The 16,288-nt window shown below is 44.4% G+C and overlaps 2 protein-coding genes across 26 annotated transcripts in view; one reads left to right on the top strand and one right to left on the bottom strand.

The window, feature by feature from the left end:
• Window positions 1-2,606, bottom strand: part of DDX11 (DEAD/H-box helicase 11) — a 31,058-nt gene extending 28,452 nt beyond the window's left edge. For 11 of the 23 annotated variants that reach the window (XM_078337962.1, XM_078337955.1, XM_054238089.2 and 8 more), the window contains exons 1-2: window positions 2,145-2,252; window positions 257-316 (exon numbers count right to left, since the gene is read on the bottom strand). In XM_078337962.1, the coding sequence (XP_078194088.1) occupies window positions 257-285 (29 nt within the window). In that variant the 5' untranslated portion in view covers window positions 286-316; window positions 2,145-2,252. Of the gene's footprint in view, window positions 1-256; window positions 475-2,144; window positions 2,253-2,502 lie in introns of those variants that run through there. The other 12 variants (XM_078337963.1, XM_078337959.1, XM_078337953.1 and 9 more) reach the window with 4 other exon arrangements.
• A 113-nt stretch (window positions 2,607-2,719) lies between these two features.
• Window positions 2,720-16,288, top strand: part of LOC100391974 (ovostatin) — a 118,398-nt gene continuing 104,829 nt past the window's right edge. For 2 of the 3 annotated variants that reach the window (XM_035255601.3, XM_017975926.4), the window contains exon 1: window positions 2,720-3,335. The gene's annotated coding sequence lies outside the window, so the exon portion shown is untranslated. Of the gene's footprint in view, window positions 3,336-4,680; window positions 4,780-16,288 lie in introns of those variants that run through there. The other variant, XM_035255602.3, reaches the window with a different exon arrangement.

Here is a 16,288-nt window from a genome sequence, read left to right on the forward strand (position 1 = left end):
GCTTCAGTGAAGCCCATCCGGTTGCAAGTGGTCACCAGCACAAGTAAAGGGAGGTTCACAAACTAAGAGTAAGAATTGAGACTATCTGGGAAAGCCAAAAACAGAAGCAGGCTAGAGCTGCAAGGTAGCTCAGACTTCAAGACAGCTCCAGGAACGACAGCAGCAAATAAACACCCACGGGGTTCACTCTCCTGCTCAGCCAGGTGCCAGACACAGCCGCAATCTCACTCCCTCAGCGCACTTGGTTTCTGCTTACCCCAAACTTTCGCTTGCACGTGGCCTCATCAGCCCCTGGATCTTTCAGCTTCAGCTCCCACTGCCAAATAAAAAGTCTTCGTGTCTCCTCATTCTGAATCACAAGAGAAAAGCTGACCAGCAGCTCCTCTCCATACAGAGCACTGGTCAGCCTGAGACTGGTCAGGCTCCCAACCTCATCTACTCAGCTCGGGCCTTGCACTTGCTGCTCCCGCTGGCCTGGGAAAGAAGGAGTCCTCAATAACCAGGCCCCAGCTCACCTCCTCAAAGAAGCCTCTCTGGCTATCTGGCCACTGGATAGTGGTCAAACACCACCCCCATCCCTCATCCTCTAGCTTGCTCTAAGTCACTTTTTAAAAATCACATTACTCTGTATTTAATTTATTCATAGCTCTTAGCACCATCTGAACCTATTTAGTCTTCCTCACTGGAATATAAATGCCATAAATGGTGAAACCTTGTCTGTTTTGTTCTTCTCTGGCTCCAGGATTCAGAACTAGGTGCTTCAACACCTCATAGGCATTCAACAAAAATCTGATTAACGAATGAGTAGCCAGTCAGACACGGGGGCTCTAAGTAAAGGTTTCTGTTCCGAGGCTGGGTAAAGAAGGTTCCATGTCTTGAATACCTATCTAGTTAAAGGGCCAGTTCTTAAATGGTTTCAAACCGTTTTCCCACAACCCTGCAACAACCCTGTGTGGCCTGTATTTTATTAGCTCTATTTTATAAAGAAAGAAACTGAGACTCAGTAAACTTAAGGGACTTGCCCAAAGGTCACTCAGCAAGTGCTTGAACCCAGGATCTGAACATCTGCCAGACCCCCAAGCCACCTGTAACTCTGTAGTTCCTCACTTTCCCTCCCGCCAGGGTAAGTGGGATAAAAATCAGGCTTGGTTACCAAACTCTAGAATGACAACACTAAACAATATGGAAGAAAAATATTATTTCACTTCCCTGACAGTGGTAATTATGGATCTCGTTATTCCAGGAGCAGTACAGACTAAATCACAGAGGTTTAGATAAATCTGAGAATAACGGATTCGCTAAGCCCTATTAAAAACATGTGCAGTGACTTGTTCAGCCCTCTTCAGGTTGGCTGTGTAGCGGACAACTTCCACACAGGCACACACCAGGACAGCAAATCTCATGCTTATAAAACCAGGTAAGAGTTGTGAAAGCACTTCAGGAACCTATTAGTTCTCAAAGTGTTCATTTTCTTCAGCCCCCAATTATCACTCATTACTGAGTACAGACTATTGCTACAGGCTCAATTGTGTCCTCCCCACATGGATTTTAGACGTCCCAAGCCTCCGGGGCTGTGAGAAAACACATTTCTGTGTTTAAGCCACCCAGTTTATGGTATTTTGTTATGGCAGCCAGAGCTGCCAAAACAACTATGGCCCTAAAATGCTTTAACTTCACACACCTAGAAAGCACCACAGCCCCAAGAAAAAAGCTTTTCTGCCCTGCTTTTAAGCCAGGACCACACGCTGCAGTGCTGCGATGCTCCACTAGCTGGAGGAGGGCCTAGCCCATAATTTCCACATTCCCACCTTGCTCTGGCCCAGGTCTCCCCTCCCATCTGCATCCTGAGCTCGCGCCCTGCGTGAAACCCAACCAGCTGCTTATTAACATTCAAGTCCACTTTTATGACACTTCCGTCAACAATCTGGTCAACCGCACTCATCCCTGGCCTCTATAATGGACCTTGCTCCTCCCTCCTCGATTCCCGCCCTAGGGGAAGCTAGAACCATGTTGGCCTTAACTTTATCGGCTCTGGGCTCGGATAGCCAAGTTTGGGATCCCAGCTGTATCCTCGCTTAAGTTAGTATCTCTGGGGCTCAGTTTCCGCATTCCTAAGAGAGAGGTGGGTCAGAGTGCTCACTCACTGTTGCAATGTCTTATCTAAACAAGATAATCGATGAAAACTTCACCACAGCTGGGTCAAATGTAAGACTCCGACGCACAGCGGCTTTTAAGGCCGACTCCAGAACACTACCCAGTTCCACCGCAGAAACCACCTTCGTGGGCCAGTCCCGTCTCCGCATTGGGGTTCCCGCCTGTCAATCACGCTGGCCCCGCCCTCCACTTCCGGGTCCTTTTCCCGCTCTGGACTGGCCACACGCCTTTGCATACAAGGGTCCCGCGCTGGGGCAGACTCCTAATTTGCTATTTCACCAGAGTCCGCCCTTCCTCATCCCGCTGCTCCTGGTCCCCGGCCCTACCGCCACGCAGCACTGCACTCACCTTCGCCGGCAGAATTGCTTCGCTGAAGCCAGGTCCCGGGAATCAGGGCAAACACGGCTGAATTTGAAACTGGCGGCTCTGCTCAGTGAACACGAGCCGGAACCACCCCCGCCGCTGCGCACGCGCACTCTGGACCGCTCCTGAGCAAGAAGGCGCAGGAATCTGGAGGGGCGTGGCTTGCGCTCTCTCCGCGCCTTTGCGCTTGTGCAGCGGCCTCAAGGGTGGAGAGTTTTTGGCGCTAGAGGTTCTGGGTCTGACGGGTGACTGGTGGCTGTGCTCAGGAACTTGGACCTCAACCCCAGGGCTCGGTGCCTTGTCCCGCTGCTTTCCGCCAACTGCGGGTTGTGTGATTAATCCCCGCCGATTAGCGCCAGGTGTACGAAGCGCTTGACGGTTGTAACTCCCAGGGACGTGCGCTGTCCCGGTGACGGGAAACCTGTCCTCTGATTCCGGCTCTAGTCGGCCTCTGGAGGTCTGCAGCTCGGTTATTTTACCTCTGAAACGGACGACACCTGCCCTGCTCACCCCAGCGGCTCTTCCACGCGGAGAAATGGTGTCAGTGAAAGGCCGTCTAGATGACGAGTTTATGAAATCGTTTCTGCCCCGTGCCAGGCACATCCTTGTAGAGAGCCCAGAAGACGAAACCCCAGCCCTGCCAGCAGCTCACCTTGCTAATTAGGAGGACAAAGCATGACCTCGCCTCCCTGGGCTTTGCTTCTCCTTTTTTCAGTGAGGGATTGGACTAACTGGTTCTTAAGAACTTTTCGGAAAGTCTGGTTCTGGGAGATGATCAATGGGAGCATCTTATGCTAGAAGCTTTCCCTGAATGACAGGTAACTGGTGCGCCTTCCCAGCAGGGTCAGGGAGAGTTACCGGGACTTGAAGGAAAGGCTTTGGGGGAGAGGAGCCAGTCCCTTTAAAAAATGTATCTTCTTCTTTCCCCAATACCTGGCCTTTTCCCTTTAAATATTGGGGTCCCAAGACCCTCTTTAGAAAAAGCATGAAACACAATGTTTCCTGCGGATCTGTGTTCTTTCCTGGGCATGTCCTCAACCTCAGCACATAAACCTACTGAAAAGTGATCAGGACTCACCTTGGTCATTTTTCTTTGGTTTACATTTTCTAAGCTACAGACCTGTGCAGCATGTGACTATAGTGAATACTGCAGATAACTGCAACATGATGGTACTTGTGTCTCTAAAGGTCTCAACACAGAAAAGCGACAGTAAATATATGGTTTGAAAGATAAAAGTGGTATACCTCTAAAGGGCACCGTAGCATTATAGTATTTGTCTCTGTCCAAGGTTCCTGGCTCATAACTTCTATAGCCCTCATTATAGTCTTGTTATAGTGCTGGGACACTTTAGGCTCAGAAAAAAAGACTCTCTTTCGTTGACTTTCTCCTGCTCTTCTTTCACCTGCCCAAGGCAGGACTCTCATTTGATTGCGCATCATGAGATTTTCATTCCAGAGAGGTTCCTGCCCCATCCTCAGGAGGAGGGAATGCTGCACAGAGAGACCAAGAAGAATCTGGATAGGCCTTGCTGGGTTTCCCCGTCTCAGTCAACTAGTGTTAGATCATCCCTTCTGGTCCAGTTGCATTTGTATATGGTTGTCAATCATGCCTACCCAATGATGACGTCCACTGAAGGCTCAAAAGGATAGGGCTCAGAGAGCTTCTGGAAAGCTGAACACGTGGAGGCTGATAGGAGACTGACAAAACTCATCCCGGGGCCAGGATGGTGGCACACCCCAACCCCACAGAAGACCCTGGGCTAGGGACCCCTCCAGACTCACCCTATGTATCTCCTCATCTAGCTGTTTGTTTGTATCACATAAAATACCGTTTGTAAGAAACCAGTAAACAGGTGTTTCCCTGAGTTATGTGAGCACTTTAGCAAATTAATCAAACCCAAAGAAGGGTTTACTCACTGCTAGCACCACTTGAAGCTGGTCGGTCAGATGTTCTGGAGGCCTGGACTTGCTATCGTGGGAAGGAGAGGAGTCTTAGAGACTAAGCCCACAAGTTGTGGGATCTGATGCTATCTCCAGGCAGACAGTGTCAAAATTGAACTGGAGGACACCTAGCTGATGTCCCCTCCAAAACTGCTTGCTTGCTTGGTGTGTGGGGAGAAATTCCCCTCTATGTGGTCATAGAAGTCTTCCATGTTGATGGTGGTTGTGCTTTGACAGCAGAGGAAAAACACATTTGCCTTGGTTTTTCCACACACAGGCACTTACCATGAATGGAGCTTGAAGGACTGGAAGTTGCTCTGGGTGAGTCAGGGAGTGACTGTTGCGTGCATGTGAAAGCCTAGGACATTAATGCATACTACTGTGGACTTTATAATAAACAGTGGACACTTAGACTACATTAAATGTGTTAAAATATTGTTTTCTTCAATAAATTAACCTTAGTTTTCGTGCCTTTTTCACTTTATAAGACTTTAAATTTTTTAAACTTTTTGACTCGTAATAACAATTAAAAACACAGTTGTACAGCTTATTATATAAGCTTTTTTCTATTAAAAAACTTTGTTTTAGTTTTTAAATTTTTCTCTTAAAAATTAGGACACACACATTAGTTCAGGCCTACACAGGGTAAGGATTATCAATATCACTGTCTTCCACATGTTGTCCCATTGGAAGATCTTCAGAGGCAATAACTTGCATGAAGCTGCCACGACTTAGGATAACAATGTTTTCTTCTGGGATACCTCCCGAAGGATCTTGCCTGAATCTGCTTTTTAGTAAGCTTTGTTTTTAGAAAGCAGAGGCTGGGCATGTGGCTTATACCTGTAGTATCTATACTTTGGGAGGACAAGGCAAAAGGATCACAATAGCCAGGAGTTTAAGACCAGCTTAGACAACAGAGCAAGAACCTACCTCTACAAAAAAATAAAAATAATTAATTGGGTATAATGGTACATCTGTTGTCCAACTACTTGCTAGGCTGAGGTGAGAGGATGGCATGAGTCCACGAGTTCAGCACTTTAGTGAGCTATGATTGTGCCACTGCAGTCCAGCCTGGGCAACAGAATGAGACTCTGTCTCGAAAACAAAACAAAACTAGAAAGAGTACACTCTAAAATAGCAATAAAGGTATTGTAAACCAGTAACAGTCATTTATAAGTATCGTGTACTGTGTGTAACTGTCCAAGCTATATTCTTACACACTGTCAGCTCAGGTTTCTTTACACCAGGACCACCACAGACATGTGTTTTTGTTGTTTTCCAGGGGCGATCAAATCCATGTATCCAGCTTTTACCACCTTCCTGAGTTCTAGTCCCCCATTTTCAAGCACCACTGAGAATTTAGTTTGACTAAGTATTTCAACCTATATTATGTGAAGAAACAATAGTTCCCACACCCATTATGGTGTGGCTTAATGAGCTAAAGTATATGGAGATAGACATCATAATCTAAGAAACTAGGGTTGAGAGAAGCAAATATTATTAAGGTATATCTTGTACTTTTCCAGAGTGAGGCATGTGGGTCTTGGGGACAGGAATAATCTGGTCTCTAATGATGTTTTCTCTTATAGCACAGGCACATTTTATGAACTTTTCCCAATACCTAGGTGCTACAGTTTGGATGTGGTTTGTTAGGCCCCACTAAGTCTCATGTTGAAATCTGATTTCCAGTGTTGGAGGTGACATCTGGTGGGTGATGTTTGGACCGTGGGGGTACATGCCTTATGAAGGGCTTGCTGCCATTATGGCAGGAGTGACTGAGTTCTCACTGTTAGTTCCCTCAAGAATTGCTTGTTGAAAATAAACTTTTACCTCCTACATGCTCTCTTTCCAAAAGAGGATCTAAGGAAATTTATTATAAAAGCAGAGGAATGCTGAAACCAAACCCAATTCATATTGGTAATAGCTACCATTGGTTAAGCTTCCACAATGACATGTAAGGTGCTAAGGCCTTTGTTACCAGGATTATCTCATTTATCTCATAAGAATTCTAGAGCATAAGAATTCTAAAGGTCCTATTATTCTCTTTATTTTATTAATGAGAAAAGCAGAGACTCAGAAGGCTTAAGTTATACGCCAAGGTCATTCAGCTAGTTGAATGGTGGAATGGGGAATGTGGATGTCCGCAGTCAGACTTTATTAGAACATATACTTAAAACCAGCAAGAAGGAATGAGAACAAAAGAATTTTAAATGCTGGCCAAAGAAAACTAAAACAATGTACAATATTTAGCTCTGAGATCACTAGCAGTGAAGACAAAGAAGAATGCATAATGGGTTTCTATAGCTCTCACTATCCAGTTATAGAAAACATATCTATATTAGTACAAGAACTTTTCTTCCTAGCCCTGAGTTTTGAGGGGAATTTATGAAGAAGGTCTTTGAGGTCATTCAATCAATGGCATCATCTAAGGCTGTTTAATAATAAATGCAGATGTAGTCCACATAAGAAACTTTTGCCTTGACCTTTGAGACAAAGCCAGGGGTCTCATGTTAGGAGTACAGCTCTCTAAATCTAAGCCTCCAGGGCAGAAGTGAGGGGAGAATGGAGGGACACAATCCAGATTACAGTCTGGAGGGAACGGCCTTTGTCCTCTCCATGTCTGTTGCCACTCTTGAGGTCCAAGCCCTTACTGCATTGTCTGGTTTACTGCACAGCCCAACTTGGCAGCTTGCTTCTGGTCTCTCCCCGCCAAACCATCCTTCACACTGCTTCCTGATTAATATTTCCAAGACATTGCATTTACAAATCCACTCCTCTGTTTAAAAATGTTTCAGTGACTTGTAACTTGTCTACAGCATGAAATCTAAGTTTATTAGAAGTCTGACTTTATTAGACCCAGACCTCGACTGAATTCATGTGCTGTCACTTTCTATTCCTCCATTGGTGCTGCTTAAACTGGACAATTCGTCCCCTGGGAGTGTGTGGGGAACAGGGTTTGAAGCAATAGGGTAAAAAACGTAGCGTACCTTCTATTCTAGCGGTGTCAATTTACCAGACAACCATAATTTTAAAACACTGTTTTTATGAGAAAACAAACACAGATGTTATAGGGTGCAATGCAACATTTTTATGGGTCTGTGAGCCATTTGTACATCTTTGGAGAAATGTCGATTTATGTACTCTGTCCATTAATTCTAAACTTAAAACTAAGAGTTCAAACACCCTCTAAGGATTTTGCTGGTCCACATCCCAAGATCCTGAAGGGTATTACTTCCTCGCCCTCTCTAAACTGCCCGAGTTGGAAGCAGGTGACAGAAAAACTGATCTGGAATCATCTTTTGTAAATTCCCAACTCCAAACTTTCGACAGCTTGTATGTAGGTAAATAAAAGGCAAGCAGTTGCATTCTTTTGAGTCTTTGATTGGCCTTCACGTATGAGAGGGGAGGGGAACAGTCACTTAAGCATTCATCTAGCTCAGTGAATCTTCATTTTTACATAAGATTACAAACATTATTTTTTTTCTTTAAATAAATAAATAAACAAATGATCAGCAAAAATAAATAAATAAAATAAAACAACACACACCGTTCCTCCTATCCCCCATCTGCTCCTTGGCTTGAGAGGTGGGAGCATGTAAAAAAAATAAATAAATAAAAGAAAATATTTGTTACAACTCCACAATACATGTTCTCAACAGCTGCTTGCTGCTTCCTATAATCACACTAAAAGTAAACAATAAGATGAAACATAAATATCATCTTTGTAGATATAAGATGAAGTTGAATTGGCTGAAACATGGATGAAACTGGAAATCAAACTTCCCCAGTCTAATTCGGTTTATTCCCCTTTGCTGCCCAGAAATCAAGGTAGAACATTATAAACAACAAACAACTATATATTATATATTAAAAAAGAAGAGATTACAAACAGGGCAGGGGAAGCAATCAGATACGCATTTGTCTCAGGTGAAAAGAGAGATGACTTCTGTCTCTTGTTCCACGCCTGTGAAGATAAGCCATCAGTGTACATGATCAGGGTGAAATTCAACAGAACTGTTTAGGGTAGACATCTTGGGGGCCCATAAAGAATTTTCTTAGGTTTTCTTTAATGTTATTGAATCACTGTTGGCACTCCACAGCCCAATACAAAGATTCTGACTCTGACTTTTGAAATGCCTCAGATAAGCGCTTTACTGTAAGACCAAAATTAGGGATCAGATGGGACAAAAGCCAGCCATACCTAAGAATCTTTTCAGTTGACTGATTTTTGAGAGCCTTCATAGTTGCTATTGCTTGTTACCTGTCAGGCATCAGACTCTGTCTACCTTATTGCAGGCAAACCCCTGCCCTTTGCATATTTGCAAAGAGATACTTTATGTTCCGATTCCACCAGGCTGTTTTAAACTAGTACTGGCTGGGTGTGGTGGCTCACACCTGTAATCCACACACTTTGGGAGGCCACAGTTGAAGGATCGCTTGAGCACAAAAGTTCAAGACCAGCCTGGACAACATTGTGAGACTCCATCTCTACAACAAATTTTTAAAATTAGCCATGTGCAGTGGTACACATACACAGTCCCAGCTACTTGGGAGGCTAAGGTGGGAAGCTTGCTTGAGCCTAGGAGGGCAAGGCTGCAGTGACCCATGATCACACCACTACACCCTAGCATGGGTGGCAGAGTGAGACCCTGTCTCAAAAAACTGGTATACAGGGTCTTCAGAAGTGGGGCTAGCAATGAGCAAATTATCCATGCATTGTAATAGTATTCCCTGTTTAATTGCAAGTTTCTTAAATATTTTAGTAAGTTTTTTTTCAAAAATGGTAGATGAATATTTAAATCTTTGGAGCAGTACAGTCTAGCTGTTTTGGAAGTTTGCCCTAGTCTCCAAATCTTGCCATTCAAGTACAAAAACAACTGGGCTTTCTCCTCAATTAGTAACCACAGAACAAAAGCATCTTTTAATTTCTATGCTGAGAACGAGCCATAATCCCATGCAATAACTGTACAGAGGGTATATGGCTTAGCCGCTATTGGATGGGTATCTTGAACAATATTATTAATAGCTCTCAAATTTGCACAAATTGATACCAATTGGAGTTTGGTTTCTTCACTGCAAGATAGAGATATTGTATTGAGACTGTAATGATTGAATAAGTCTGTGCGTTAGAAACCTGTGTAATCCCCCTGTATGCCTTCTAATTCTTTAGCTTTTAAGCAGTGTTGTTTTTGTGAGGAATGGTTGCTTCTTTTTTAAATTCAGTGTGCACAGGCTGAGCTTTGACTGCTAGTTCAAGTTCCCTGTCTTCCCAAACAGTGCTACTCACTCGGTTGTAGGCTTCCAGCAGGAATGGTTCTTGAGTTATTTTGTCTGACTGAATCACCAGTGCCTGTAGGCACAGGACATGTTTGGGTGTTACCTGGATTCTTAGATGTTGTTTCTCAGGAGCAAAAGTGACTTCAGCATTTAATATGTATAACAAATGGAATAGGGCAATCTGGCATATACAGAATGCTATACCTCAATTGTATATCCCCCAATTTATATTCTTAGGGCTTAAGAAAGAGTACCTGTTGTAACTTCACTGTGACTGCAGTCTTGGCTGGAAACGTTGCTGCAGTATCAACCAATAAATCATTTTGTCCCCCACTGTGAATTGTACCCAGGGCTCCTGTAGGAAAATTATTATTGCTCTATTAAATCAGGCGGAGGCCCTGCACCCCATCAGTCTTAATCAGAGTCACAATCCTGCTCCACCATTTGCTTATAGTTCCCTTTTCTCTCCCTTTTTAGTTACCATCTTTTCTCTGTAGCTTATGAGGGCACATTTCTTATGTCCAGATTCCCCTACTATTGGCACACTGGTCCTTGTCTGGGGCTCCTTTCTATTTCACCCCTCATTCTTCTCAGGCTCTCTTCTGCCTTTTGAACAGTCTCCACAAAAACGGTTGCCTGTCTAGCTCTTCTTGTTTCTCTATCATTAAAGACTGTAAGCAATATCTGCAAACTGGGAAGGGCTCATTCCAACAGTGCCTTCCCGCTTTTTAAATTTTCTCTTAATGTCAGAAGCACTTTGGCTGATGAAAGTTATATTTATGACCCAAACATGTTTCAGAGCCTCTAGGTCAATATCTGAATATTTTCTGTAAGCCTGATATACTTGTTCCAGCCAAGCGGCTGGGTTTTCATTTGCCTCCTGCCAGAGGTCATGGATTTTTTTATTGAGGCATTGTGCTTCTGCAATCCTTTCTAAGGAGTAGTCCTCCAGTCAAGATATAGCCTCCATATTAAGCTTTCATTTGAGTTTCACTAAGGAAATTGCCTCTTGGGTGTTGAGGGCCCAGCAGGGTCTTCCTGGTATAGCCTTCTGGCTCCATCATTAGCCTTGTTGAAAAGTAACCTCCTTTTATCGTAAACTTTGATAATGTTTGTACACCTGCTCTTGTGGAATCATGAGTAGAAAAAATACTGGTGAACATTTCAGTCATCTGTGTAGATCATCTCTATCAGATGGGCTTGAATTTTTTCAATTTACTTAGTCAAAGGTGGAAAACAATAAATAACTGAAATAGTCTGGGAGCATGGCTCTGTGCATTTAATCCTCCAACAGAAATTTGGCATAACAGAAATTGTTCTGCCCCATGCAGGTGTATGCTCTGGCCAAATTTAGTTGTTGCCCTGTCAGGTCTTAGAAGGGGAGCCTATTTCTTGGCTACCTTTAAAATGAGGAGAGGGCCGGGTATGGTGGCTCATGCCTGTAATCCTAGCACTTTGAGAGGCCAAGGTGGATGGATTGCCTGAGCTCAGGAGTTCCAAACCAGCCTGGGCAACATGGTGAAACCTCATTCTACTAAAATACAAAAAATTAGCCCAGCGTGGTGGTGTGAACCTGTAGTCCCAGCTACTCCGTAGGCTGAGGAAGAATTGCTAGAACATGGGAGGCAGAGGTTGCAGTAAGCAGAGATCACACCACCGCACTCCAGCCGGGATGACAGAGTGAGACTCTATCTCTTAAAAAAGAGAGAGAGAGAGGAGGGTCCACCACACCCTGTAAGTCTGGGTTATCTGGATAATCCTCTGTTGGAGGGGGCAGAGGGTGGGGGCGACTCAGGATACTGTGCTGGTACTGCAGCTGGGGCCTCCGTGGGAGCCTGCACAGGCACCAGAGCAGGCTGCATTGGGCCACGCACCTGCAAAGCCTCAGCATCATTTGCCTGTGGAGGGTTTATAGTTGACAAGAGTATCCTAGCTCCTGTTCCTCCTCAGATGATGGAGAATGAAGAGGTTTTACCTGATTTGGTTCTGTTTGCACCATCAGCCAGCATCCTTTCTGGGAAACATGCTTACTATGTACCAGCATAAAAGCTTGAATATAAGGTATGAGGCCCCAATTTCCTGATCTCAGATAGAATTGTTCAAGCTATATAACATTAAATTCAAAGAACCATGTAATGCCACCTGTGTTCCTCATCTAACACATACATTGGCGACACTGTATTGCAGTTGATTATCTTTTTAGTCACAGGGTTATCACTGTAGGCTGGCCAGTCAGCCAGTATGAGCGGACTCTGAGAGGGGGTTGATGAAAAACCTCCCATGGTGACACACAAACAAAACACAAACAAAACAAATGAAGCACTTTTCAAACCCAAGCTTTCATAAAGGAATAGACTGAATAGACTGGTGTGTAGTCACTATGAGTCATTTCTTCTACCAGTAGTACCACAAATGGCCCAAAGGCCCAAACGGTAAAGAAAGTAGACTGCTACTTTGCACCCCAGTAGACTTAGCTGGCTGTAGAACTCACCAGCTCATCTGAAAAGCTAGTTTTCTTTCATCAACTAAAAGTGAAAGTAGGCAGTCAGCACTGATTTGGGGGAAAGGAGAAATTTCCCTGAAGTAGAAAGAGTTTTGGCAGCCTCTCTTTGGCAGACCTTGGGGCTGTCTCTCTAACTCCCTTTAACCATGAGTAGCCAGTGCCACGGAGCATTTGCTGCTAACCTCTGATAATGTGAGTGAGTTAGCACTGACCTGCTGCCATCATCAATTGCTCCACCTCTTGGGAACCAGGAAGTTTTCCCCGACAACATGGATGAGTTAGCCCTGGTATGATGCTTTGATTAATTGCTCTGTCTGTTGGGAGATCAGGCAAATAGCCTAGAGCACATGGCTTCTGGCTGGGTTTACCAAAATTTGTAACCAAACCCAGATCTAGGCCATCTGTTGCTGGCAGGCCAAAAGACTAAGACAGAGGTTGGTGAAAGGGAAAGTTAGTTATATTCAGAAAGCCAAAAACTCAAGGGAGGCTGTGAACTCATTTTCAAAGACCACCTCTCTGATCTGGGAGGTTTTAAAGGAAATTAGGAGAAGTGCAAACAGTGATTGAAGCATTTCACAAAAAGTTTTTGTTATGAAACGTGAACTAACCTGAAAATAGCCTTAGCTTTTTTCTTTCTCTCTTTTTAGACCCAGGGTCTCACTTTGTCACCCAGACTGGAGTGCAGTGGTGTTATCTTGGCTCAATGCAGCCTTGACCTCCTGCACGCAAGTGAATCTCTTGAGTAGATAAGATGACAGGCATGTTGACCACCATACCTAGCTATTATTATTATTATTATATTAGTTTTCATAGAGGCAGGGTCTCACTGTGTTGCACAGGCTGGTCTCATCCTCCTAGGCTCAAGCAATCCTCTCAACTCAGCCTCCTGATGTATTGGAAATACCAGTCTGAATCACTGTACTGACTGATTGATCAAAGCATTCTTGTGAAACGTGCAGTCTCAGGCAGGCAGGCAGGCAGGCAATCACTCTTTTCTCAGTTAATGTTGTGACCTTCTGCAGGTGCTGTCAGGCTATTCTTATCAAGCCACTTAGCCCATTCCCAGAGTTGGCAGTGTATTTTATCTCTGCTGAAGGTCCTGTATTTCTGAGGCTGTGTTTAATGAATAATCTATAATCTCAAGAAAAGCAATAGCCATATTCAGGCAAACAGGATTTTCCCTAATGTGAAGTTAGTACTGTTCCAGTTTTATCCAATAGTACATAAAACTTAGAAGCAATGAAAAACATTCTGATTATGACCAAGTTTCAAGATATAATGTCAGTCCTTTCTGGCTAATGTGGAAACAGGTTCTGTGGGCTTTCCACATCTTTCAGTGTTCTCAGAACCAAGTTTCAATAGCCTTAATATTTCATTACTTTTGAGAAAAAAATAAGTCACCCTCTGACTTCATGCCAGAAAACATGCTAAGCACTTTATAGTATCTCCTTAAATCCTCACAACAATGTTGATAGATTAAGTGAATCCATCAGGATTGGGTTTGCCTGTGATAGAAAACTCACACTCCCTTGTCCCCTTGTGAACAAAGTCTTAAGGTAAACTGTCCAAAATGATGAACATCTCTGCTAGCATAAGTGATCAAGGTTCTTTCTGCCTTTTGGCTCTTCCACTTTTTAATGTATCACTTCCTCCTGATGGTTTAAGACCACTGTTTAGCCCCAGGCATCATGTTTACATTCTAGTCATGAAGAAGACAGGCAGGACAGAAATGGATGCTCTTTAAGAACACTTCTTGAAAGTGCCATGTGGGACTCTGCCTTCCACTGCTTGGTCAGAACTTAGTTACGTGGCCTCACTGAGCTGCAGGGGAGGGTGGAAAACATTTTCTCCATTCCAGGCAGCCAAATGCATGGTTTTTTAAAAAGGAAGAAGGATATTGGAGGACAGTTCCACAGAGGCATTATAAATACCATTTTGTAGATGAGAAATCAGGTGTAAGGAAACTGAGCTCTGACCTTTGAAGGAGCATAAAGAACAAGTGAGTAATGCCTGTGTTCTTTCCTGGCAGATTCACAGCTGGAGTTGCCCCAATGGTGGCATCTGGCATCAGGGGAGTTCCCATAAGGGAGTACCCCAATCCATCCCAAGATGGGGACAGTTGGAATCCCAGAGAAAGAAGCACTGGATGCCAGAGTGATTGGTTCAAAGCTATTATAATGAGAGCTTAGGTAGAAACTGAGTTTCACCATATCCTCCAGATAGGTAGTTAGGGAAGGGGGTGCTCTACCTAGTGAGGTCTGCAGCACAGGGATCAGGGAATGGAGTTGATGAGAGATTAAGGCATTTGGCTCATGGCCTGGCCAGTTCCTTTCAGTGTTTGGGGCAACAACCTAAACATCTTTATAGGTGTCTGGGAATGTTCAAATCCTTGCCCTGGGTTCCAGTCTGTGGGGCAAAATATGCAGCTGGTGGGGTCACAGAACAATAGAGGCACCCTGTCTTTTCTCAGAACAGAAAAAGTCAGGGAAAATGGGATACCCTTCAACTACTATGTGGTAGACGGGATCAAACTTCAGAACAATTTTAAAAAATAAATTACAATGGACTCCAGTTATTCCAACAATAACATAACACGCTCTATGGCAATCTGATGTCCTTTCTTACATGACGGGCCTACAGTCAGCAGCACTCCACTGTGTGTAACCCACAGCCCACCTTCTTATGTTCTCATCTGTAATCCAGATATGCTCACGTGAGTGTGGCAACCCTGGAATTTCACCCAACACATGTGGAGGTGGAAAAGGGAATTGAAAACTAAACCTGATGCTGCTCTGCTGCCCTACTCTCTTCATGTGTCAGTGAAACCTTTCCTGAAAACTCAAGAAGATACTTCCAGAGCTGTTTCTGTCACGTGGGCTTACCCCTAGTATAAATACTGACAACCAACAGTTTCCTAGAGAGATAAGAGACAAGAAGCCTAAGGTATCTTCCAAGATCAAGTCTGCCTCCTTTGTCCTAATCCAAAGTTTTCCATCCCATGAGAGCAAAGGTGGGAAAGTCTACTGTGAAGTGGCCTCACTGACATCCAAACAACTGGAATAAGCTTTAGCACCCAGTTCTAAATAGTCACAGTGACTCACATGTGGTTCATAGATAAACGCAACTTCTTCAGGTGGACTTTGGTGCTTGTGGCTCAGTTAACCTTGTTAACCAAAAAGTGACTGTGACATGTCTCAATTGATTATAGGTTTATTTAGCCAAAGTTGAGGACATGCTGGGTCCCTGTACTGCCTTCTTCCTTGTTGGTCTCCTGAAAACCTCTGCTTAAGGAGGGCTCCATGGCCATCTTTAACATCTCAGGGCAAATTAAATCTTCTCCTTCTAAGGGCATTTTCCTGTGAAGCTTTGTTCTCTGTGACCTAAGGGGAGAGGGATTTTTAGAGGACCTGGGATGGGAGGGTTTAGAGGAAATCGGGGATTCTCAGGGGTTTCCCTCTCCCCAGAAATACATCTCTCCATGAAACAAAACACAAAGCACCCAGCACAGTGCACAAGACACAGTCAGTGCTCGTAAAGCATTGGTTCCCTCTCTGCCCACTGCAGTTGGTACAAACAACATTCAGGGTGCCAAGCGTTAGTTTGGTAAAGAAAAGCATAGCCCACATTCCAATTCCCGGGGCTTGTCCTCAAAGCTAAGGGCAGCACAGGCCCTGGCATTGCTTGTACTGAGAACAGGTCATCATGTCCTGTGCCCTGTGGTCCCCAGAAATGCTGTTGCCTGCCTGCTACCACTCTGCATCTCAAGCTCATCCCCCTGTGCCTCACCAAAGCCCACTCCATCTCCCTCCCCTCCCAGTCCACCTGGTGCTCCCACCTCTCATCTTCCTTCCCACTGCAGGGCAGGTGGGAATCTGCAGGCATCTCCAACAAAGAACTGCCTCTACCCTGCCTGAGATGCTCAAAGCTAGGGGCACTGATCCAGCACTCAGCTCTGAGAGGATGGACTGGGATCTTTCTCTGATGCCTTCTGGAGTCTGAGTACAGACTGAGTATCTTCTGAGCTGAGTACAGACAAGAAAAGGAAGAGCT

Source organism: Callithrix jacchus, chromosome 9, assembly GCF_049354715.1.
Source record: "Callithrix jacchus isolate 240 chromosome 9, calJac240_pri, whole genome shotgun sequence".
In the NCBI taxonomy this organism is placed as follows: domain Eukaryota; kingdom Metazoa; phylum Chordata; class Mammalia; order Primates; family Cebidae; genus Callithrix; species Callithrix jacchus.